At 39.5% G+C, this 23,938-nt stretch overlaps 1 protein-coding gene across 1 annotated transcript in view; it reads left to right on the top strand.

The window, feature by feature from the left end:
• Positions 1-23,938, top strand: part of LOC146463494 (uncharacterized) — a 333,098-nt gene that overhangs the window by 74,911 nt on the left and 234,249 nt on the right. The window contains exons 9-15 of the mRNA XM_085084383.1: positions 167-247; positions 3,056-3,315; positions 5,950-6,211; positions 8,074-8,166; positions 8,458-8,550; positions 8,852-8,944; positions 9,429-9,530. Coding sequence (XP_084940509.1) covers positions 167-247; positions 3,056-3,315; positions 5,950-6,211; positions 8,074-8,166; positions 8,458-8,550; positions 8,852-8,944; positions 9,429-9,530 — 984 coding nt within the window. The remainder of the gene's footprint in view (positions 1-166; positions 248-3,055; positions 3,316-5,949; positions 6,212-8,073; positions 8,167-8,457; positions 8,551-8,851; positions 8,945-9,428; positions 9,531-23,938) is intronic.

Below are 23,938 nucleotides of genomic sequence, written 5' to 3'. Positions count from 1 at the left end.
CAAAAATCATTTTAAACAATTAGCTTTTTGATGCATGTATATGACCTTTTTTCTTGTATTTATAAATGAAAATGTTGCAGACTGCTGTGCAATTGTTCTTTACTGAAATAGACTGTTGACATATAGTTCTTCCTAATATTACAAAATTATTCATTCCCCTCTGCAGGTTTTTCTGGTGGAAGTCAGTCTTCAGTAGCAGGTTATAGTCAGCTTCCTTCCCAAACTCATTTGAGAAGTGGACCAGAAGGTTGGTGGAAATTACTATTTAATCATTTAATTCATTTAATTCATTTATCACTGACAACAATTTGCCAACATGTACATGTAACATTGTGTGGTTCCAGAAAATATCCATACCTCCCCCACGGAAGGGATTGGAAATTCCAGAGGGGTGGGGGGGTCAAGGGTCCAGGAAATTCCTGTGGGGGGGGGGGTGTATCCATAATATATTTGTTTTTTCCAGACCGACCGGTTCCATAATTCCGATATGTTCAATTTTTGTTTGTTTGTATTTTGCTCCCGAGCCGGGGACGCAAAAATAAATCTTGTTAATAACAGCACAAAATGTGTGTGCATGAATAATGAATCGTGTTACACACTTGTCACACTTCCTATGAATTACTTGGGATGCCTTTTGTAATATACAAATGTAATGATTTAATCATTAATACAACGTGATTTACCATGGGTATCGAAGAAATTTTCCCGTCTGTTTAATATACGAAAATTTGAGTTAAAATTTGTGAAGCAACAAGACTTTATTTATCTGATTTATATCGCACACGGCTTGTAAATTTTGACAAATAATATTTGCCTCCTGATTTGTTATTGTCTTACCGTGCTTTTACTTTAAGTTCTCAAAGGATTATATTTATTAGGATCAGAGAACTGTTTTCTGCCGATTCCAAATTACTACGGTCACTGTAGTTCAATGTTGATGCAATAATTCATTTCAAACAATATTTTTCACACTGGCGAATGACAACGAAAAATGTGACGTTAATGTCTGTCAGCAGAGACGATATAGTTCGAAGAAACAGAAGTATCTAGTTAAATATGTGTGGCAGACATTCAAGCGAGTGTAATTTACAGGATTTACTCGTCTTATTTCCACAACATGGGCTTCGCTTACTAGCCGCTGTTCGGGAAAATGACCGGACTCGAGCGGCGACAGAAATCAAGCCTAACCACAACGAAAATATTATTTGGTTAACAGAACATCCCAGTGTGTCTGCTGAAATGTTTTCGAACGGAGGCATGCTGCTTGCAACGTCATTTTCGGCTTAAGAATGAACAAAATCTAGTTCTGTAAAGATTTTCTAGGTCTGCTAGGTCTCTAGAGTAGGCAGTTTACCAAAGTCTAACAAAGTCATAAATAAAAGAAAAATTATGCAATTTCCTTAATCGGCGACATTTCAAATTTTGACCGTCTGGGAAGCTTAATATTGTGGCGGGAAAAGATGGAATTACACTGTACACAACTCCGAGAGCAAAACAAGATTGAACGTTTTATTTCGTGACACAAAAATTAAACAGTTACTTTAAAGGAACTGCTTGGAGAACCTTATCTCATTGGAAAACATTGAAAAAACAGTGGAATCTTCGTTAAAGGCCAAGAAAGATTAGATTTTCCATGTAATCTGAGACACCATATTCTTTCCGTAAATATTTGGGCAAGGAAATTTGATACTGTTTTGATTGTTTTGTTTTTACTGGCGCAGTGTAAAGCGTTTCTTTCCCCAGCGCCCTTGAATGTGAACTTGCATTTTGATATCTGTTCGTTTATATTAGCCTCCCACGCAGACGTTCCTGGGGGTTCGTCACGTGTTCCTGTCCCACGAACGTCTGCTGAAACGAACAGCCACTTCCGTTCGTCGGCAAATTGCCTTTGTCTGAACAGACCAATCAGCATTGACTCATTATGACAAGTAAAGCCAATCACATACCGCGAAACAACGGAAATCATCGCCCGTGGAGATATTTTCGCTTCCGGACGTGCATATAGTTTATACGATTGAAATTTTTCCTTCCACAACAACCGAGCATTTTCTTCATGTTTTCTTCTGTGATTTCAATGAGAGAAGCGGCAAGAATTCCAAGATTTGCCAATTTGTCTACCTGGTCTTTCATAAGATTTACAAGCGGCGAAACCACAACAACAATCAGTGACCAGCAGCTTCAAGAATTGAATTGTAAACAAACGATAGAGCTTGATAAATAAGTGACTTTCCACAACCAGTTAGAAGGTTTACGAACACATCAGTTTTCTTCTGCGCAAATTGCACTATGACTTCTCTTTGATACGCATTCAACTCCCTTATACCAAACGTTTGGCATACATGACCAAAAACCACATTAAGTCCGCCATCCTGTCTAGGGTAATATTTTTAATATCAAACACGAGTTTACCCAAAGTTGGGAAACGGCTCCTGATTGGTCTGCAGTCGACGAACGGAAGTGGCTGTTCGTTTCAGCAGACGTTCGTGGGGCAGGAACGCGTGACGAACCCCTAAGAACGTAAGCGTGGGAGGCTAGTTTATATTGAAGTGTTGCTGTTTTGTCAGGATAATGAAGCGGAATTGGTTGAAATGATGATGTGCATTTTTGATAAGTACAAATACGCGACTTCTGCTAACATGCACAGTATACGCTAATTTACTAGAAAATTAAACACACGTTAGCATCAAAATCTGGCCTCTTGAGCAATAAATAAGCTTATGTTTTGTTTGTACAAGGAATAGAAATATTTCCAGGGGGTGTGAGAAAAAATTGGAATTTCCGGAGGGGAGGGGGGGGGGTATATTTTGTGGGCTTATTTCGGAAAATCCAGAGGGGAGGGGGGGGGGTGCATGGGAAAAATCCCTTCCGTGGGTGGGGTATGGATATTTTCTGGAACCACACATTTGCAAAAACTGTTAGCTACGTACTGTAATTGTCTTGTTGCCTTGTTAAATAATATTTAGATTTTTGATACTTGTATACTCTACGTGTATATAATTATAATTATAGGATTCTTGGAAATACACTTGTTATTACTTTTTATTGGTGGTTTTAGTTATGACAGCTGAACAAATTTTCTGTGGTCTTGAGCAAATGCGATATGATGCAGGCAAGATCATCAGCCAGACACAACTTCTAGAGGGGTTAAGGAAAATTGCTTCAGACAAAGGCTTCAGAATTTCTGAAAACAGAGGAGCAGGGAATTGCATGTTTTATGCATTATCAGAACAACTGGACCTGGTGAAAGGAATCCAAATCTCTCATGAAGCATTGAGGCAACACATAGTCCAATACCTCAAGGAGAACCCTACACTGGTAAGTTAGTGTTGGTAATATGTCTAACAAGTGAGTTTCATTTTGTGGTGAAACAATCCAGCAAAGCAATAAAATGGGACAAGTAGGAGTTTCTTTTTCAAGTACCGGTGTTTATTAAATTTTTGGCACATACAGTAAGATGCGGCGTTTGTTTGAGGTCGGCGTTTATTCGAGGGCGGCGTTTATTGCAAACCTTGTAACAAAAACTGTGAATTTATTGTGTCATTTAAACGTCTGTTGCACTTATTGACAGAATAACTTCTTAGGCGCAAACACTGAGAACAACTTATTTGCGAAAGTCACTGGCAAAAGAAAGAGAGAAATTGGACTAGTTGTACCGGCAAGATTCTCGGCTATTACCACGGAATTGCACATCGCAGAAGATTTAGAGACAGAGAGCTAAGCAGCAAAGCTATGAAGTATAGCCACTTTGAACTGAATAACACTACAATCGAGAAAAATAAATTTCCACGACTGGTTTAGATTGAATGTTGTCTTTTTTTATGTTTCGAATAAATGCCGCAATGTCGAGAAAGATCGCGGCGTTTATTTGAGGGTGGCGTTTAATGATAGTTTTGCTTCTCCCTGCAGCGTTTATTCGGGGGCGTCGTTTGTTCGAGGGAGGCGTTTATTCGAATAATTACGGTATGCCAAAATGGCTGACTGAAAAATATACCTCTATCGTGAATTCATCACAACAAACACAATATCACATTCAAATCCTAGCAGTATGCAGATGTTTGTCACTGCATGAATGCACTCATGCCAACTCTCCCGGATTATCCGGGAGTCTCCCGGATACGGAACGAATCTCCCGGTCTCCTGTACGGGTGACTAAACCTCCTGGATAAAAGTGACTTGGCGTCTTATTTGTATAATAGGCTAGTATTTCAACTCAAATGTTCCATAAATTTAAGAAATATTAGGTGGGTTCATACTAGCTTAGTAAGTAGACCTTAAGTATACTGGAATCTCACTTCGGATGTGAACAGGTCTAATTTCAACTAAAGTAGCCTATTTTGTAGCCGTGGCAACGTATCGTGTTCAAAAGAGCCGAAGTGTACTTCCAAGTCGCGTTCAACCCATCCTTACCGGCGCACTTACGCACTATCAAAACAATTTCAGGAAATTGAATGTCAATCAAATGCGTTTTTCGATGAGATATCAGAACACGCAAGACTTTTACAACACGCAAGGCTTTCAAGGACACGAACAACATAGACGACGCAGAAATGGAAAATAACTCCAACTTTAGTCAGTTTCGGCCCTACTTTCGAGTATTGGACCGTGATGATGACTATTTATACCACGGAGTCATGCAAGTATCTTTGTTATGGTAAAATAATGAAGACAGGCCAAACACAGCTCCTATTGGTCGAGGTAGGAAGAATATGACCTTCAAAGATAATTTGCTCTTACGAGTACGGCGTTTTTCAAAGATCTCCCTTTTCTGTACGAAGCCCGGCGTTGGTTTCTTTGTCTTATTCTAAATTCTTCCTCCACAAAGAGAAAGTGATAGGCTTGGTGAAGTAGCAAAGCCCGCTGTCGATGCAGTAAAAAATATATTAACCAAACAAGGAAAGCAATTTTCACCCTTTGAGGTTGCATGATGTAAGGTAGAAGCTAAAATGTTTGGCGCACTCACGCACATGGCTGCATAGTTGGCGCGGAAATTGATTGACGGCTCTGTCACTCGAAGTATACTTAGAATTTGAAATATGAACGCTTATCAGGGTAAGTTAACATACGTGTTCTGAAGTATACTTGAACTCCCTGCATACTTAAGGTCTACTTACTAAGCTAGTATGAACCCACCTATTGTGTCATGGCTACATTTGGATACCTGTTTGACCCGATCTGCCACAAACTTTGACGGAAACCAAAGAAAGTACGCTTTTTGTCATCATTGCAATATAAACGACTTTCTGATTGGATAAACGTTCAACCAATTTAAGAGCAGGACAAAAAAGCTCTAGTGTTGTGCAAATTTTGTGCCAACAAGGTGGGGGGGGGGGGACAAGTGCATCAATTTTGCTTAGGGGGGAGGGTAGGGTAATAAGGGGGGGGGGGGTGCTCAGAGGAAAAAATCTCCAGATTTCAGATCTTCAGAGGTTGGCATCTCTGTGAATGTAGTTTAATGGTCTTAGCTCCCACAAGTCTCCTGTAGCTGAGTGCTATAACATCCAAATGGAAGGTCAAAGGTTCAACTCTGTTAGGGGGGAAATTCAGATTTTCTTTTCCCAAATACACTATGCCTGCACATGTCACAGACTGAAAAATTCCCCTATCAAGATAAAACTTAATTGTCATTTTGCAAGAGAAGGCAGAAGTCAAATTCTAAAAATTATGGTTGCTAATTTTCTTGGGCAGTTGGTGCATTACTCAAAGGCTGAATTATCATGTGAATACTTAAAGCGAAGCAAAGCTCTGAAAGTGCATAATTTATATCCAATGCTTCAGTTTTTCAATTATGAAACAGTTAACATGTTTCGGTATAATTTGGTTGGTTGCGGATCGATGCACTGGCCAATTTAGTGAAAAGCTTTACCCTCCAGTTGAATGAATGAATCATTGAATGAAGCGACACAATGTACTTTGACATTTTTTGTTAATTGTTTTGTTCTTCTCTTGCAGCAAGATGGGACAGAACTGTTTAACTTTGTACATGGACATCAGTCTTGGCCTGATTACCTAAGAAACATGGCAGCAGATGGGACATGGGGTGATCACGTCATTCTCCATGCTGCAGCAAACTGCTTTAAAACATGCATTCATGTGATCAGCAGTCTGTCACATGACTTAGCTATCCACCCAGAACATGATGTTAGCAGCAGCAGCCAGCTTGTGTTGGGACACCTGCATGAACATCACTATGTCAGCCTTCAACCCAAAACAGGTAGAGGAACTTATTATGTAAAACAATGCCAGCTAACCAGATTTGTCTACTTAACTACTGTATCACTTCAATATTTATTGAAGTTTATACACCTGTTTAAAGGTTGGCAGATACTCGTTTTGAAAATGATCACATATTTGTGCAATAATGTATTTTAACTTACATTTGGTATTCCTTTGCAAAGGCTTCTTCAAGAAAAGTTAAAATATAACAACTAATTAAAAATAAATTAATGACAAAGGAACTGAACAGGAAATACACACTGAATAGGCAAACAAAACAAAATCACTATTATCACAGCTAGTCAGTTTTGTTTGTCTAAGTACTCAGTATGTATTTTCTACTCTGTTCCTTTGTCATCATCACGCCGTAATTAGCTGTATTTTTACTTTAGTTTATAATTTCTTTTCACATTGTAATTTGTTTTAATTATAGCTTTATTGTACCATGCTTTTTGTATTAATTTTATTTTACACCCACTGATGGGATTTTTACTGAAGATGGATGAAGATTCACAGATCCAAAATTTTTTTTTCCGCACTAATTTTAATAATTATTACTGTACATTACATTACTTTTCAAGAAACATTTAAGAATAATGTTGTTACTTTCATAAAAATTATTTTATGCTTGATGACTCTACAAGAATTTGGTAATTATCTATTATTATTGTTATTATTACCAGGTATTATTAGGCAAAATATGTCATGTGGTACAAAATCGGACAGTGGTTATTAGATGGTAACTGTTGTCTCATTTTGATAACATTCCCCCTTTTTTTTTCGTTGAGAAAAACAAAGTCAGAGCATCACAGGGTGAGTGCCTTAGAAGGGGTTCCAAATATTGAGAAACTGATGAACTGCAGCCTCATGCTACATGTATAATAGAGTGTTTGGAACCCCTGATGAGGCACAAACTCCTAGATCGACGTAATTACAGCCTGTACATGTATGAGGTTGTAGCGTAAGAGGATTGCACTGTCAGATTTTTGCAATATGCAGTTCCAGAAAATATCCATACTCCCCCATGGAAGGTTTTTGGTTTTGTACCCTCCCTCCACTATGAAAATTCCAGTTAAGCTTCATATGTTGCTTCTAAAATTTTGCCTTTTAAGACCCCCCTCCCCCTAGGAATTTCCAATGACCTTCCTTGGCATGGGTATGGATTTTTTCTGGGACTGCACAATTTAGATGTCACAATCTCACAACTCACTGATGTCAAATTTCCACAACTGCAATATCATATATCAAACGACTTCAGGATGTTGGATTTTGGAAGTTACAACTCACTGATCTCAGATTTTTGCAACTTGAACTCCTAAGATGCTATTTTGTGTATTTAATTTTTTATTTTTGTAATTTTTCCCCCTAAAAAAAATTAAAACAATTATGATAAAACTAAAACTAAAATTTTCGTTTTAAAAAGGGATTTTTCATTTTCTGAAGAAACTGCCTGTGAAAAATTGGTTGCCATGATAACAACAAAGTCAACAAACACCAACCAACAGCATCAAGTTTTTCCCAGATAAATATCCAAACAATTCCTGAAGTTTCATGGGGTTTGCACAAATATTGAAAAAGTTATTCAGGTTCAAAGTCGCTGCAGGCAGAATCTGCCCCCCCCCCCCCCCCCCATCTAGATAGTCAGTTTTCAATTAAAATCCTGATTTAAATTGGCTCAAAAAATGTTGTTACTGTGTGAATATGATTTCCCTTGTCATATACTACCCCTGTTGTTGAGCTTTTGCACGCTCTGATCTGAGGTACTTCAAGACCCACCTTTCCATTTATCTAGTGGCTCTCTTTATAAGTATAATGACATACCAGTTTGCTTAAAATATTTACAATTTTTCCCCTCTGAAGGTTTTTCTGGTGGAAGTCAGTCTTCAGTAGCAGGTTACGGTCAGGTTCCTTTCCCTGCAGCCTCTCAAACTCGTCTGACAAGTGAAATTCAAGGTTGGTGGGAATCACTAAACAATCACAACAAGGGTATCATATGGCATAATTTACAAAAAAAGGCAGTTGTCTTGGTATCTTGTTAATCAATTGGTTTTCTTATAATAATTACATGTAATTAACAAAACATAAAAACAAGAAAATTATACTGGTCTCTGAAATATTATGTCATGACTTTTTCTGGTTGCATGCATTCAATTTGTAAATGCTGCATTCTGCTGCCTGTTTGCATTCACTCTTAAATATGCTATATTGAGTAATTAAATGCTTATTGCATTTTCCCTTCTTAAGGTTTCTCTGTTGGAAGTCAGTCTTCAGTAGCAGGTTACAGTCAGCTTCCTTTCCCTGCAGCCTCTCAAACTCATTTGAGAACTGGAACAGAAGGTAGATGGGAATATTTTAAATAATCCCAACAACCATCAAATGGCATTTATGAGACATTTTAAAAGTCAGTTTTAAAATCAAATCCTTCTTTAAATTGACCCTAAAAATCTGTTTATTGTGCAAATATCATTTTCTTTGTTATATAATTTAACACTGTCATGGAGCTGGGAAAGCCCTCAGCATTCACAGGCTGAGATCTGAGGTACTTCAAGATCCAACCTTTTTACTTCAACTTGTCTAGTGTCTTTTTTATGAGTATAGTGACATACAAGTTTGCTTATTACAGTTTTCTCCTCTGAAGGTTTTTCTGTTGGAAGTCAGTCTTCAGTAGCAGGATACAGTCAGCTTCCTTTCCCTGCAGCCTCACAAACTCATGTGAGAAGTGGAATTCAAGGTAGGCATGGAACTGAAATACAAAAGTTAGTTAACATCAGAGCTGTCACAAAGCATGTTTATGTTGTATAATGTTGTTTATATCCTGTATCCTTCACTGGATCCTTGATCGCTTGTAACCTACTTGTGTTGAGCATTATGAATTTGATCCTTAAATGGGTTACAAAGTAATGGAGTGATAGGCTTCCACTACTCTGTCACCTTGAAACCAAACCAAACCTCACAAATTATCTCTTCGATTGGTTATCCTGGTGGTGTAGTGGTTGTCACACTGGACCACTAGTACATTTGTTTAAACACAATTGTTAAATTGATGCATGTGCATTCTGACCTGTCCTATTCCAAACGCTCTCCTGCACATTACAGTATAGATGAGTTTTGTGTGAGTCATTCTCAAAGCAATTAATGTGTATGTCATCTTTCTCCATTTTGTCTTTGTAAAATAGTTATATACTTTAATTAATATGTAACTACCTTTTTTTAAGGTTATTCACCTGCTCAGCTTGGAAGCTATTCTTTAGCAGTAGATTGCAATCCGTTGGGTTTCCCTGCTGACACTCAAGCTCACCAAAGAAGTGGATCTGATGGTAGGTGGATTCTGTATAATTTATTCTGCCTTCCCATTGCTGTATATAGTTACATTGCAACGAACTCAACCAAGGCCACCAAAAAAAACCCAACATTTTGAAATTTAAAGAAAGGTTCTCTTTTTTGATTGGTTTGCAAGCTACCAAAGCCAGACTCCTTTGTTGTAAAAGTGACCTGTGATTGGCTGATCAATGTTGGGTGGCCCCGGTTGAGTTTGTTGCACTGTAATTGAAAAAGCGATGTTGCCCACTGCAAAGTGTGAATGATTCCACATGATGGAGTCATTGGTGATCAAATCTTTTTCTCATCTGTGAGAAATATATAAATTTCAAATAAGTCTGCACAAATATCGTATATACTTTTATTAATTTTACTAACTAAATTGGAAATATAAAGGGAGCCAATTATTTGAAAGCCTTGTGGTTTCTCATGGACTTCCTTACCACCTAGTTATTTTATTATTTTTACACTATCTTGTTATTCTTTCATCATGGGAAAAAAAACTTGACAACTTGAAAACTTGAAATAAGCTCAAACACTTTAAGTACTGTTTATAAAGGTTAATATAGAAATAGAGTAAACATTTGGACAAAGGAGTCATGTCATAAGTACATAAATTATAATCATCTGGGTGAGTGTAGCCCTGAGAAGGACTGTTAGTGGTGACAGACTAACCTAGAGTGACCCTAGTCAGGCCTCTTGCCAGGAATCGACAACTAGGCAACCAATACTAGTAGTCAGCGAGAGCAGACACCTCAGCCGGAATAAACAAAAGGCATCTCTTCTCTCATGCTGGCATCCTAGAAGCATGTATCTGGTAATATTTGTAAAGGATTGAGTGCAATTCTACTTCTTCCTCTTTTTTTTTTTTTTTGATTTTTTTTTTCAAAAAGTGAGTGCTTATATGTTGCCTGAAAAAGCCGGCTGCCCAAAATCTTGGACCCAGTCATTCTATTATCTTGTTGTTATTTTTCATTCTAGATTCTTTTAGGGAAGAGACATCAGCAAACAATAAAAGGCCATCTCCTAGTGCCACTCAGACTTCCAAGAGATTCAGACCGTTTACTGTTGTTTCTATAGGTAACTACCCTATTTATATTATTGCTGGCGAGCGTTAGCGAGACAGCACACTATTCTTGTCAATGGGGGAAAAAATCCAAAATTTTGTCGGATGTAAGACTTGAAGCTTGCGCAGTAGAGTATTATCCGGGATGGTTGAAACGACAATCATGCGCAAATCATATGCGTGACATATAATCCGGGATCCACACCTCACTTTTGCACTTGAGAATCGCACGCTGACAGACGCTTTCGGTTACGAGGTGCAGTTGACGTTGCCATAAAATAAGTAGGTATGTTTTCTATTTGTTATGTCTTTATTTGCTTTTGTAATCATTCATCAAAGTCACGAGCGGAAAGAGATCACTTTCCACGGGATTCATCGTTACATGTAATCCGTTCTTGACCTTGACGAACATTCACAAGCAAATGAAGACATCTAGCAAATAAAAATATTTAGAAATACTTACCTATTTGTTTTATGGCAAAGCCAACTGCGCCTCGAAACCGTCTGTGCATAAGATCGTGGTAAAATTCTCCCGTGGAAAGTGATCTCAATTCTCAAGCAGTGGATCTATAAAAGCAGCCAAACCCAAATTGATCTCTTTCCGTTCGTGACCTTGATGAATGATTACAGAGGCAAATAAAGACAGCAAATAGAAAAAATACCATGGAGGCTAATAATTCAAAATCTGCGAACCACTCAACTGTGAAATCAAAGGACTCGTTGTACTTTCACACGAGTTCTTCGCCCGTGGAGGCTAATCATTCAAAATCTGTGGAGTTTGTGCCAGATAATTCGACCGTTGAGTCATGCTCTTTGTCCGTAACTGTGTCCGTTGAGGCAAAAGAATTGAAAACATGTCGATCGCTCGTCGAAGCGAATTGTGCAACTGTGAAACCAGATGATTGTTTCACTCTGAAATCAAACGACTCGTTGCACTTTCACACGAGTTCTTTGCTCGTGGAGGCAAATAATTCAAAATCTGTGCCGTTTGGGGCGGCTGATCCGTCCACTTCACCAACATCCCCATCCCACAAAAAAGAAGCGTTTTCAACATTTCCTCCCCAATGTGGGTTATACAAATCACTAAACCTGCCATGACCCATTTTCAAAACCAATGCTTGCTGTAGTCATTTTTGCAACTCATCCAACTGAAACCTACCCTCCCTACCCTCAAAGTCGACCCCCTTTTCCAAACCCATTCACTGTTTAATTAAATCCCTACAACTTTATCCCCCTTCGCCAGCACCCACTTTCATATTGAAATCACTAGTTTATATGCATAAAGTAGCTGAAAAATGGGGTAACCCGAAAAGACTGACCCCCAGTCCTTGGACCCCTCCACCTGACGGGGTCCACGGACTACCCCCTACTGACCCCCTCTATGGACCACGCTATTAAAAAAACGAACAAACAAAAAACAAAAACTTAAACCGAACAAAACATTGACTTACCACAAGCGGAGGACATGACAAGTCCACTCGTGCGATATTTAGAGCGTAAATTTAGTAGGCTCTGGCTCAGCCACATGGTATATACATGGCAAAATGGTATTTGTTCATTGTAGAAAACGAACCAAAGAGGCGTCTATTTTAAAAGTGGATGACAAAAATGTTTGTTCTTTGATTTTCTCTGCCATTATGTTCGGCCCATACTCTCTCTCTCCACAAATGAATAATTCCTGAAAATAGAGGTGAATTTAAATAGTGCCAATCATTTCAGATTTGTTTGACGCGTTACTGGTGAGTTGGATGGTAGCTTTAGAATTCATCTTGGATGTCTTCCGTCATCAAAAATAAAAGATTAAAAGTGATGAACATTCAAACAGCAAATACGCATCGGGCCACGAAAGCGGTCGCCTCTTATGAACCCTGGGACGTGTTTCGTGAACCCGCGGGAGAATGGCCCGAACAAAATGGCTGAGAAGAACAAAAAACAAACAGTTTTATCACAGGCCCGTAGTAAGGCTAAAACAACTGAGGGGGCTGAGCAAAATGGTGAAACAATCACTACCCCCCCCCCCCCCCCCCGTCACTCAAGAAAAGAATGATATGGGAGTTAAAGATACAACCAGAACACCAAAAAAAAAAAAACCCCGGTAGATTTAGTTAGTAAAACAAGATCTTTGCACCTGGATCACTCTCTTAGGTACATGTTTTTGCCTTTTCTTTAACGTGGATTACTACGTGAAGTTTCCTAATTTCACGTTTGAAGGAGGACGTAGACAAACGACAATAAATCGTTCTTTCTCTTTTTAAATTTGGAATCGGGCAGTAAGAATCCGACTGCAGGAGAATTTTTTTTCTTATGTCTTGAGGACATATTTGTGTGTCAACGCGGAAACACTAAATTGTTATAAACTAAGGACATTTGCATTGCTTAAAATGAGCGGATGTCTTAGAAAACAAGCAGTTCATTTCGACAGATTTCACGGCATCAGATTGGTTGATTTCAATCCATGTTGATTGTTATTTCTGATTCACAAGATAGGAGTGCCTGTAAGCGAAGGAAACTGACAGGTAGTAAACAGACTATTAAAGGTTGTGAAAAGGCATTTGCAGCGTCAGAATTCAACACTAATTTGTTTTAATTATATAGTTTTTGTCACATTGCTTTTTAACTTCCAAAAGTTCTGGGGGGACTCAAGCCCCCCCCTGCCCCTCCCCCCGCTACGGGCCTGTATCATCCAGTTTTAAAACACTCTCGCTTCTTCGGTTCATTTTCTACGACGAAGATTGTGATATACAATTTTGCCATGTACATACCATGTGGCTGAGCTTGAACCAATGCCTACAAATGTTACGAAATACCATGCTTTAAATGACGCACGAGTGGACATGTCACCACCTCCGCTTGCGGTAAGTAAAATGTTTTTTTGTTTGTTCGTTTTTTTTTTTTAATAGCGTGGTCCATAGAGGGGGTCAGGAGGGAGTGGTCCGTGGACCCGGTCAGGCGGAGGGATCCAAGGACCGGGGGTCAGTCTTTTCGGGTTACCCTGAAAAATGTGCTATGTTGGCAGATGTTGGCAGAATATGTAGTCAATAAGATGTAATATCATCTGTTACAAGGCTTATTTTTAACTCGTGAATGCATGCATGGTGTTATCATAATGTGGGGGAAATGTCGCTCGTTCCACTGATCACTCAATGGGCTGTAAACTTTCAAATATGGCGTACTCTCACGGTTCGCTTAAGTTTCTCTCCTCCTTCAATTATAATATTTCACATTTTTTTTGGAGTTCGAAATTAAAAGAAATATCCTAACGAACACTCGATCAATGTATATAGTCTTCGTACGTTTTTATTTTGGTGAGAAAAACGCCGCATTCCGTCGTTGAAAGCCCCTCAAAACCGAGATTGAAGCGAACGTTCCCGAGTTCAAACTCCTGAGGTAATGTAGATTTTTTTTTAAAAGCCAACCACTTCAAGGCTCCAAACTATTTTCAAAATTAAAACTTTCGTATTAAAAAATACAAAACTATTCAAGAAGTTCAATCTCGCTGAGCGGAACGGCTAAAAATGTAAGCGGCGTAGAATGCCGAGCAAGTGAGTAAGTGTCAAATACGATTTATATTTCGAGTCCTGGGCCAACCAAATACAATGCGAACAACGTTTTATACCTTTCTGGTCACCTGTCATTACCGCATGGTGTCCACGAATCCCGCATTGCGTATACTCGCATTCACGAGTTAAAAATGGCAAGTGTCAGAGAGATTCTGGGATGAGGTTGAAGCTGTGTCCTCTATTGCTTGAAAGCAGCTATGTTACTGCATAAACGCAAAGCGAAATCTTGATTCATCTATCTACACTGCTACCCCCAGACTTGTGGAAGGGCAGTCTTAAGAAAAAGTAATGGGATTGCTCTTGTTACTTTAGTTGGTACTTAAGGTATTTAAGTTTTAAATTTTACAGCGCCTTTCAATAACATGTAGACTCTGATCATGAAATCCCACCTTTTGTCAATCACAACAACGGGACACCATTAATTTTTTTTTTTTTTTTAACGGGACCCATTAATACTTAAACTGACAAAATGGATCGAAATCTGCCAATCTCAACGTCTTGGGTCTTAAGCTGAATGTGTCTGTTTGCTAAGTCGTTTTCTGTGATTAACGGTGGCAGAGAACTGAAAGCATAACAGTGGGGGAGTCTTCAGAGTTCACGTGTTATTGAAATGCCCGTTAAACAGCCTCCATGTTTCCATGTTTGAGTGGATGCAACGTCTGGCAAAGTAACATTAGAATTCGAAGTTGGGAGGTTATTAAGTTTTTATTTTGCACTCAGAACAAGTTCATGTATTTTGACACCAAGCTTGCGAAAATCCAACTGAAAATTTCTATACAAGCAGTATGTTAAAAGTCATGCTCTCAGTGAACTGTTTGGCGCAGAGAAGAACTTTGACTGTGGTTGCTGTTTTATTGTAGGGCAAGGGAACCCTGTTGTCAGACTTCTAAAAGCAGAGTATAACAGGCGGTCTCTTTTGAGACCCCTCCTTTGGGAGAACACCTTGAAGTTACCTCTTGAAGATGTCTACACAAGATTGAAAATGTTATCCAGACGAAACACAGACTTTCGGCTTGAAAATAAAGAAGTGGGCATGTATGACATCTTTGACAGCCCTAAAATATCAAAAGATGACATACTCCTAGGAGTTTCACAGCTTGAAGATAGTGAAGAGGACATGGATGACACTTTAAAGGAAGAGAAAGATTCCATAGTGCTGGTTGAGGGAAGCCCAGGAATTGGCAAGACAACTTTCTGCCTTAAGATAGCCTATGATTGGGCAAATGGAAAAATTCCGAAAGGGTGTTCATTTCCTGAATTTAATATTGTGTTACTTCTGAAATGCCGGGACATTGATGGAGACATAATAAAAGCCGTCGATGAACAACTTCTGCCTGAAGATGACGACGTCAAGAAAGAGTTAAGGGATTACATCCAGGATATCCACAACCAAAAACAAGTTCTCATAATTTTGGATGGCCTTGATGAGCTACCTAAAGGTGCTGAACATCACGTGGATAGATTGCTTCAAAGACGGATGTTTCCATTCTGCTTTCTTCTGGCGACATCGCGTCAAGAGAGAGGAATAGAATTGAGACAGAACGTTAACTTTGATGTCCTTTTGCAAATAGAAGGATTTACTGACAAAGGTGCCTTTCAGTATATAAGGAAGCACTTCAGACTTTTGGGGCCCGAACATTTGTCAAAAGGAGAGAGGCTTATTAAAGCAATCCAAGAAAACTCTTTCCTCAATGCTTTACCAAGCAATCCACTGAATTTGCTCCTTCTCTGTGTTGTTTTTGAGGACTATGAGGGAGAACTTCCATCTCGTCGTACTGAACTCTATCAGATTATTGTTCGATGCATTTTACGACGATTCTGTGCAAAAAATAATTTGGAAGCTCCCAAGGATGATGAGGCTCTGGAGAAGAAATTTGAACAGAGTTTACTGGCGCTGGGAGAGTTAGCTTGGAAATGCCTGTTAGAAGATCGTCTTTCTTTTCGTGAAGGAGAACTTGCAAAATTTGAAGAGATGTATCCAGATCTGGCAGCTCGGATATCAGGTCTCGTTTTCAAGGAAGCCAGTCTGAAAAAGATCAACCCACAGCACGAATACCACTTCTTTCATAAGACATTTCAAGAATACTTGGCCGCAGCATACCTGGCATTTCTGTTATTGAAGAAAGACGTCAATATCTTGAAAGAGTTTCAGTTAGACTTCTTTGATGAGGTTGTAGAAACATACCTGGAAGTGTTTCTGTTTTTATCTGGTATACTGGGTGTCAAAGCGAGTATCCTTTTCAGACAGATTGGTGAGAAGCTGGAGAGTGAAGACTGGGACTGGCTCAAGTGTTTGGAGCCAGATGCATCGTTTTTTACTGAAAGTTTCAGTGAAAGTGGAAATGCTGAAGAAGTGGCGATGACTCTTTTTTCCTTCATTCCTTTCCCTTTGACTGTGGATGTGAGGGAACGCGACGACAATTCTTATTCTAGTTTTTTTGAGGTTGCAAAATACTGCCGGAACTTTTCACAATTGCGGCATCCTGTTCATTTATCTGTGTGTTGTGGTCAAGATGATAAAGATGATGATGAAGTAATTTCTGCTTTTGATTACCTGAAATCCTGTCCAAAACTACAGAGTTTGTTAGTTTCCGGATTAAAATATCTCGGAAACGCCTTTTACGATGGCTTATGTCAAAACTCGACTTTAACGTCAGTTACTCTTAGAACTTTTCAAAGCTCCTCTTCTGACATAACTGATATTGTTGGTGACAGTTTGGCTGCAAGCAACACCTTGACGTCCGTGACGTTTGAACTGTTTAATGAGTGGGGCGAGGCTTGGGCCAGAGCTCTTGGAAAAGGATTGTCTGCGGATACACCATTGAAGTCAGTTGTCCTCAAGATTTATGGTTCATTAAGTGACACTGCAATATTGGCCTTGAAAAGAGTTTTACTTAACACATCTTTGACCTCTGTTCTCATCACTATTTTTGGAGACATGCAAGATTTATTAGCTACTGCCCTTTGTGAAGGACTTTCAGAACAAGCCGTTTTGAAATCTTTTACTTTGATTGTTTTCGGAAGCCTGAGTGAATCAGGCATCGTGTTCTTAAAAAGAGGTTTCTTACAAAATTGCTCCGTGGATACTTTGGAAGTAAAAGTCTTTGGTGAACTCCCTGACAGCTGGGCGAATGTTGTTAAAGGTATAATTTCAGCAAACAGAGCAAAGCAGTCGTGCACTTTCCACCCGGATACCAGTGGAAACATTGCGGCTGCTAAGGTCGCTTGTCTTACTCCTGTTTTGGCTAAGAGCAGTTTTAATTTAGAACAGACATTAAACGTCTGGGGTGAGTTGAGCTGTGAAGTTATAGAAGCTGTCGGGCGACTCTTGGTGAATTCCACACCGTATCGACTCACTCTAAACATTCACGGAAACACATTTGATGATGTTGCAAGCAGTCTAATGAGCTACCTGAAAATAGAAAAGTGCGCACACCTCGTTACTTTCAACGTTTGGGGAGAATTGACCACTGACGGGAAGGCTGCTATTGAGCGGTTTTCAGGTGTCAACCACAATGCGAACTTAAAGGTGATTGTCCATGACTTGGTATCAGACTGTTCTCCCGATGGTCTTGATTTCTGTATTGATGAGCCCTCGTTATTACCTTCAGTATTCACCAAAGTGGAAGATACTGGAACAAGTGAACTTAGTCTCACAATCAGTGGCGTGAGTGATGACTGGGCACAGGGTCTGAATGATGGTTTAACAAACAGCACGTCATTAACAACACTTGCTCTTACAATCGAAAACTGCCCTGGCGAGAACGTAGGGTGGATGCAACGTCTGCTTGAAGTTGTGTTGGAAAACACCTCCTTAGCTACACTCGCTCTCACTCTTACTTTGTATTCCCTCACTGACAAGGGAATAGACCTCAGCAACAGTTTAGCGAAAAACGCGTCTTTAACGGCACTCTCCCTTACCATCAACAGCCACATTGGCGACAGTTATTTCCTTTGGTCAGTTCTGTGTAATGGTTTGGCGTCAAACAAGTCATTACATACACTCACTCTTACAATCAACGACTACAGTGGTACGGCTGGATACTGGATGCGGGGTCTGGGTTATGGTTTGGCGTTAAACGAGTCATTACATACTCTCACTCTTACAATCAACGACTACATTGGCACGGGTACAGACTGGATACTGGGTCTGGGTAATGGTTTGGCGTCAAACAAGTCATTACATACACTCAATCTTACAATCAGCGACCACAGTGGTACGGGTAGAGACTGGATACAAGATCTGGGTAATGGTTTGGCGTTAAACAAGTCATTACATACACTCACTCTTACAATCAATAACTACAGTGGTACGGGTACAGACTGGATACTGGGTCTGGGTGATGGTTTGGCGTCAAACAAGTCATTACATACACTCAATATTACAATCAGCGACCACAGTGGTACGGGTAGAGACTGGATACAAGATCTGGGTTATGGTTTGGCGTTAAACAAGTCATTAAATACACTCACTCTTACAATCAACGACTACATTGGCACGGGTAGAGACTGGATACAGGGTCTGGGTGATGGTTTGGCGTCAAACAAGTCATTACATACACTCACTCTTACAATCAACAACTACAGTGGTACGGGTACAGACTGGATACAAGATTTGGGTAATGGTGTGGCGTTAAACAAGTCAGTACATACGCTCACTCTTACAATCAACGACTACATTGGCACGAGTAGAGACTGGACACAGGGTCTGGGTGTTGGTTTGGCGTCAAACAAGTCATTACATACACTCACTCTTACAATCAACAACTACAGTGGCACGGGTGAATACTGGATACGGGGTCTGGGTGATGGTTTGGCGTCAAACAAGTCATTACAAACACTTACTCTTACACTCAACAATTACGCTGGCACGGCTGGAGTCTTGTTAACGGATCTGGGCGATGGCTTCGCCAGAAATAAGTCATTAACAACTGTCTGTATCACAATCAATAGCTGCAGTGAAGTGAGTGAAGATCAGTTACTGGAACTGTGCAATAATCTGGCAAGAAGTGACACATTAACTACTTTGAGTCTGACAATCAACGACCACAGTACTACAAGTAGAGGCCTTGGATATGATCTTAGCAACTGTTTTGCAGACTGTAAGTCATTAACTGCATTAAGTTTAACGGTAAGCCTGTATGGAGAGGAAGATATGTGCTAAAACCTACCACTCCGTGAGAAAAGTGAAAGTAAATTTACCCAATCAAATTCAATAACGAAGGCGTGTATCCATAACTCGATTGACGCATGCGCTACGTCTATACAATCATAATAACATGTGCAAGTTACATTTAGCTAAGAAAATTTGTTTTCGGTCGCTAATGAAGAAGAAAACTTTCTTGAAGAACCGGAAAGATGGAAAACGAGTCCAGAGTACGTAAATTTAGTCGACACGGAAGTTAAATCTTTGGATTGGAGTGAAATCAAGTCGCTCTTTATAAGAAAACGAAACGACAAATAGCGGCGGGAATAATTCAAAGCCCACTGTGGGGAGCACCTAAGGAGCTTAGCAAGAACTTAGCAAGAACAAGACAAACCGCAGATTGGATCTAGCAGATTCTCTAAGGTAAACAAGTTTGTAGGGGTGATATAAAATCAATAGCAGCTAGGGAAAGGGTAATTTCCGTCTTATCGGACAATGGAAACGTTTTTTTATAGACGCAAAAGTTCGTTGGACGATAGCGATCCAACGCGTCCAACTTAAATTAACTCTAAAACAAGTTGAAATGATTTTCAAAACGGCGCAAAATACGGTTTCTTGCATGAAAGGAAAGAAGATATTTAGAAAAGGAAGTTTAGAACGCTCGTAACTAATAAACTTAGAGAAGATCCGACAGTTTTTTAATTTTCGCTCACCCTTGTTTTTTTTATACCGTTTTCTGTTAGTTTTGTTATAAACGGATTGGTCTGAGTAACCAGACGACGTTTTCCCCGTTCCACCACTTGTCTCCGTGCCAAACCGCGTCTGTTTCATCCTTTTAGCTGTGCGTCTATCGAGTTATGGACACTTGAAAAGTTTTAAGCGCACTCGAGAAATGGTGAAGAGTATCAACCTTCCTTAGCAGTGTCATTAGCCTTTTAAGCCCTAATATCAAACCGCAAATTCTCCTTATTGGCGTGTTCATATTTGTTGTGGTATTAGTTGAGAGAAATTGTTCAAAATCAGTTTATCTTTCGGTGATCATTTGCTATATTCCCGTGATATCTGCGTGGTTGATGTTTTACCGATACCGTAAACTGCCGCTTATGAGCCCCCCCCCCCCCCCCTCACCTCCCCCCTCACTCCCCTTATAAGCCCTCCCGGTTATAGGCCCATCTACCTCTAAACCAAAAAGTACATCCGATTATAACCCCCTCCCCCGCCCCGGATATAAGCCGCCATCTAGTTTCGTTCGTGTTGTTGGTTTTAATTTTGTTCCAATTATTGACATTTTAAAGCTTAATTAAAAACAGTAAATGAAAAACGTCTTTCGGTCAACACTGCTATAGCTCGTTTGGAAACGGTGTTTTTATTCCTGTTATAACCCCCCTCGGATATAAGCCCCTCCCTTTATAAGGCCATGTAAAACCCTTACGAAGCTGTATTAGCCCAGGGCTTAGAAGCGAAAGTTTACGGTATTTCAAGGAGGACAAAGCTACTGATCTCCATAGGGGCTTAAAGGGTTAACTGTCTCCTGTCTTCAAATTTGTCTCTGTGTTAATTGTGTTTGTCAAAGGTAACGGCGCTCCTTTTGTTGAGTAGTTTAATTTTGGACTTGTTGAACTGGAACTAGCTTGTAATTGAGCTTATGCAGGGAATTATCGTTAAACAAAGCTACGGCACGATACGATAATGTAGATTGAAGGGAATCCCTACATAAGCCTTCGTTTCAAGGCAGCTCCATTTCTTAGCTCAAAATATGTTCTTTTGTATTTACCACTGGTGGCCGCGCTTGCTTGATTAATGACCCAGGAGTGGAATGAAATCTTGACAGATTAAGAATTATCAATGATCCTTTCAACCAGACACCAAGCCAAATTCTTCATTTTTTGTGTAGTAAGTGATGTAAGAGGTTCGAGCATTTGGGGAAAATTCTGTGCACCGTGACGAAAGCAGGTAAGTTTTGAAAAGTTGGAGGCTGGGTATAAAATGCAGTCCGAGATAAAATCTGATTAAACATTTGCTATTAGATGTGAGGCAAGTGCAAAGGAGATCAACGTGTTGGACACAATCGTGAGGATATTTAGAAAATTAAACTTGGCCCGAGTCTGAGTTTCACTCCAAAGAGCATCTAAAACTCGAAATTTGAGAAAATCCTCAAGTCAATTTATAAAACAGAAGACAAGGAAGAACACCACGAGAAAGTGGTGTTTAGTAGCTTTGGTTGATTGGTCACATGTGAGGAAATTCATCCACAGACACAAAAGCTAGGACCACCTCGAGCAGTTACAGCACCACAGTACTGCTCAGTAGCTTTCATTTGAATGGTCTCACTTTAGGATTTCACCCACAGGACTCGAAAGTTAGAATCACCTTGTACAGCTTATAGACAATACAACTGGACAGTACTACTCAGTAGCTTTCATTTGAATGGTCACACTTTAGGATTTCATCCACAAACTCAAAAGTTAGCACCTCCTTGTACAGCATAATAAACAGCACCATAGGAAAGTACTGCTCAGTAGCTTTCATTTGAATGGTCGCACTTTGGGATTTCATCCGCAGACTCAAAAGCCAGAACCACCTTGTACAGCATTATAAACAGCACCATAGCAAAGTACTGCTCAGTAGCTTTCATTTGAATAGTCACACTTGAGGATTTTATCCACAAACTCAAAAGGTAGAACCACCTTGTACAGCATTGCTGTGGGAGTGGAAGAGTTTACGGTTTTCTTGAAAAGTGTCATTGTATATTTAGAATCTATCAAAGTTCCCCCCAGAGATGCTTCTCTTCCTGTCGATCCCAACATGTGGCGTGTAATGCAAATGCATGGTTATGTTGTTGTTTTATTGTGCACATACCTTGTACTGTTACCCTGGTCGTTTCTAATTGCGCACAAGGCTGGGTGAAGAATTTTATCTCGGTCTGCAGCCGATACTCAGTCTGAAGTCTGCAGCGTAAGGGTGAGTCGATATTGATGCCACATAGTCGATACCTGGGAGTGTTCAAGTATCGATACTTGTGAACGAGACAGGTTTTGTTTCGATGCCGTTAAACTGACAACTTCAAAGAAGCGTGATGTGTATTCCACATAACGTTGGAGGAATTTTTAGCATAACCTTTTTTTGCGGAAGAATTTTACTGTTCTCTTGGCAGCACAACAACTTAGCGTTCTCTACTCGTTTAAGCCTGGATTCTACCGACGGTAATGACGTCATAGTACAAGTCTGGAGCAAAGACGTCACAGTATCGATATAAAAAAGTGCCAAGTATCGGAAAATATCTCACGAATATCTTATCGCATGTGAAGCTGGTATCGGCTCACTGTTACCTGCAGAATGCCGAAGTATTAATTGAGTGTCATTTGCTGTTGGGGTGACTGTGGGGTTTCTCTCGTCTCATAATTCCCAAATGGATCGGTTTGTTGAAGAAATTACCTTTTAAGTGTAAGTAATGTAAATAGCTGTTGAAGACCGTGAAAGTCAAAGCAGCTGAATTGTATTTGAACATTTTAGAATCAGAAGACACAAATCGAGAAGGTTTTGTCTTCTTTCTATGATCCTTATGCTGACAAATCTCCTCTAATTCAAGTACGGGGAAAAACTGTTTTTTGCCAAATGTTATTGCTTTCATTAAGCAAAGTGTAACCAACGTGAACATTATTTCATGCTATGTCGTGCTGTACAAACCAAAGACATGGTATAAGTTTTGTAGCTGGGTAGATAGCAATTGTTACAACTCTACATATTTCAAGCAGGGTACATTTGGTACCTCAATTGTAACGCAGACTTTACATTTCTCGAATCAGAAGACACAAATCAAGAAGATTTTGTTTTGTTTTTCTTGAATCCTCGTGCTGTTAAATCTCCTGTAATTCTTGTACGGCATGTAAGTTTTTTAGTTAGGTAGATAGCAATTGTACAGCCGTACATATTTCTAACAGGGTGCATTTGGTATATCAATTGTACATAGACGTTAAGGACGATTTAACATTTTAAAAACACAAATCGAGAAGGTTTTGTCCTTTTTCTATAATCCTTGTGCGGCATGAAATTGTTTCGTGCCAAATGTTATTGGTTTACAAATGAGAACATTACATAAGAGACATGGTATAAGTTTTGTAGTTAGGTAAACAGCAGCAAATGTACAGCCGTACATATTTCCAACAGGGTGCATTTGGTACCTCAATTGTACATAGACATTAATGAACTTGAAAATCAAGACAGATTTAACATTTTAGAACCAGAAGACACTAATTAAGAAGATTTTGTCTTTTTTCTATAATCCTTGTGCTTTTAAATCTCCTGTAATTCAGGTACGAAAAGTAAGTTTTGTAGTTAGATAGATGGCAAATGTACAGCCGTAGATATTTCAAACTTGGTGTGCCTCAATCTGGTACCTCAATTGTACGTAGTCGTTAATGGACTTGAAGATCAAGGCATTTAACATTTTAGAACCAGAAGACACAAATCGAGAAGGTTTTGTCTTTTTTCTACAATCCTGGTGCTGTTAAATTTCATGTAATTAAGGTTCGGCATGAAATTGTTTCGTGCCAAATGTTATTGTTTTTATTTTAGTAAAGTGTCACTAACGTCGGAACATTATTTCATGCTATGTCGTGCTTTACAAACCAAAGA

Source organism: Pavona decussata, unplaced genomic scaffold (genome assembly GCF_977016875.1).
Source record: "Pavona decussata unplaced genomic scaffold, jaPavDecu1.1 SCAFFOLD_175, whole genome shotgun sequence".
Taxonomy (NCBI): domain Eukaryota; kingdom Metazoa; phylum Cnidaria; class Anthozoa; order Scleractinia; family Agariciidae; genus Pavona; species Pavona decussata.
This window is presented reverse-complemented; position numbering and strand designations above follow the sequence as displayed.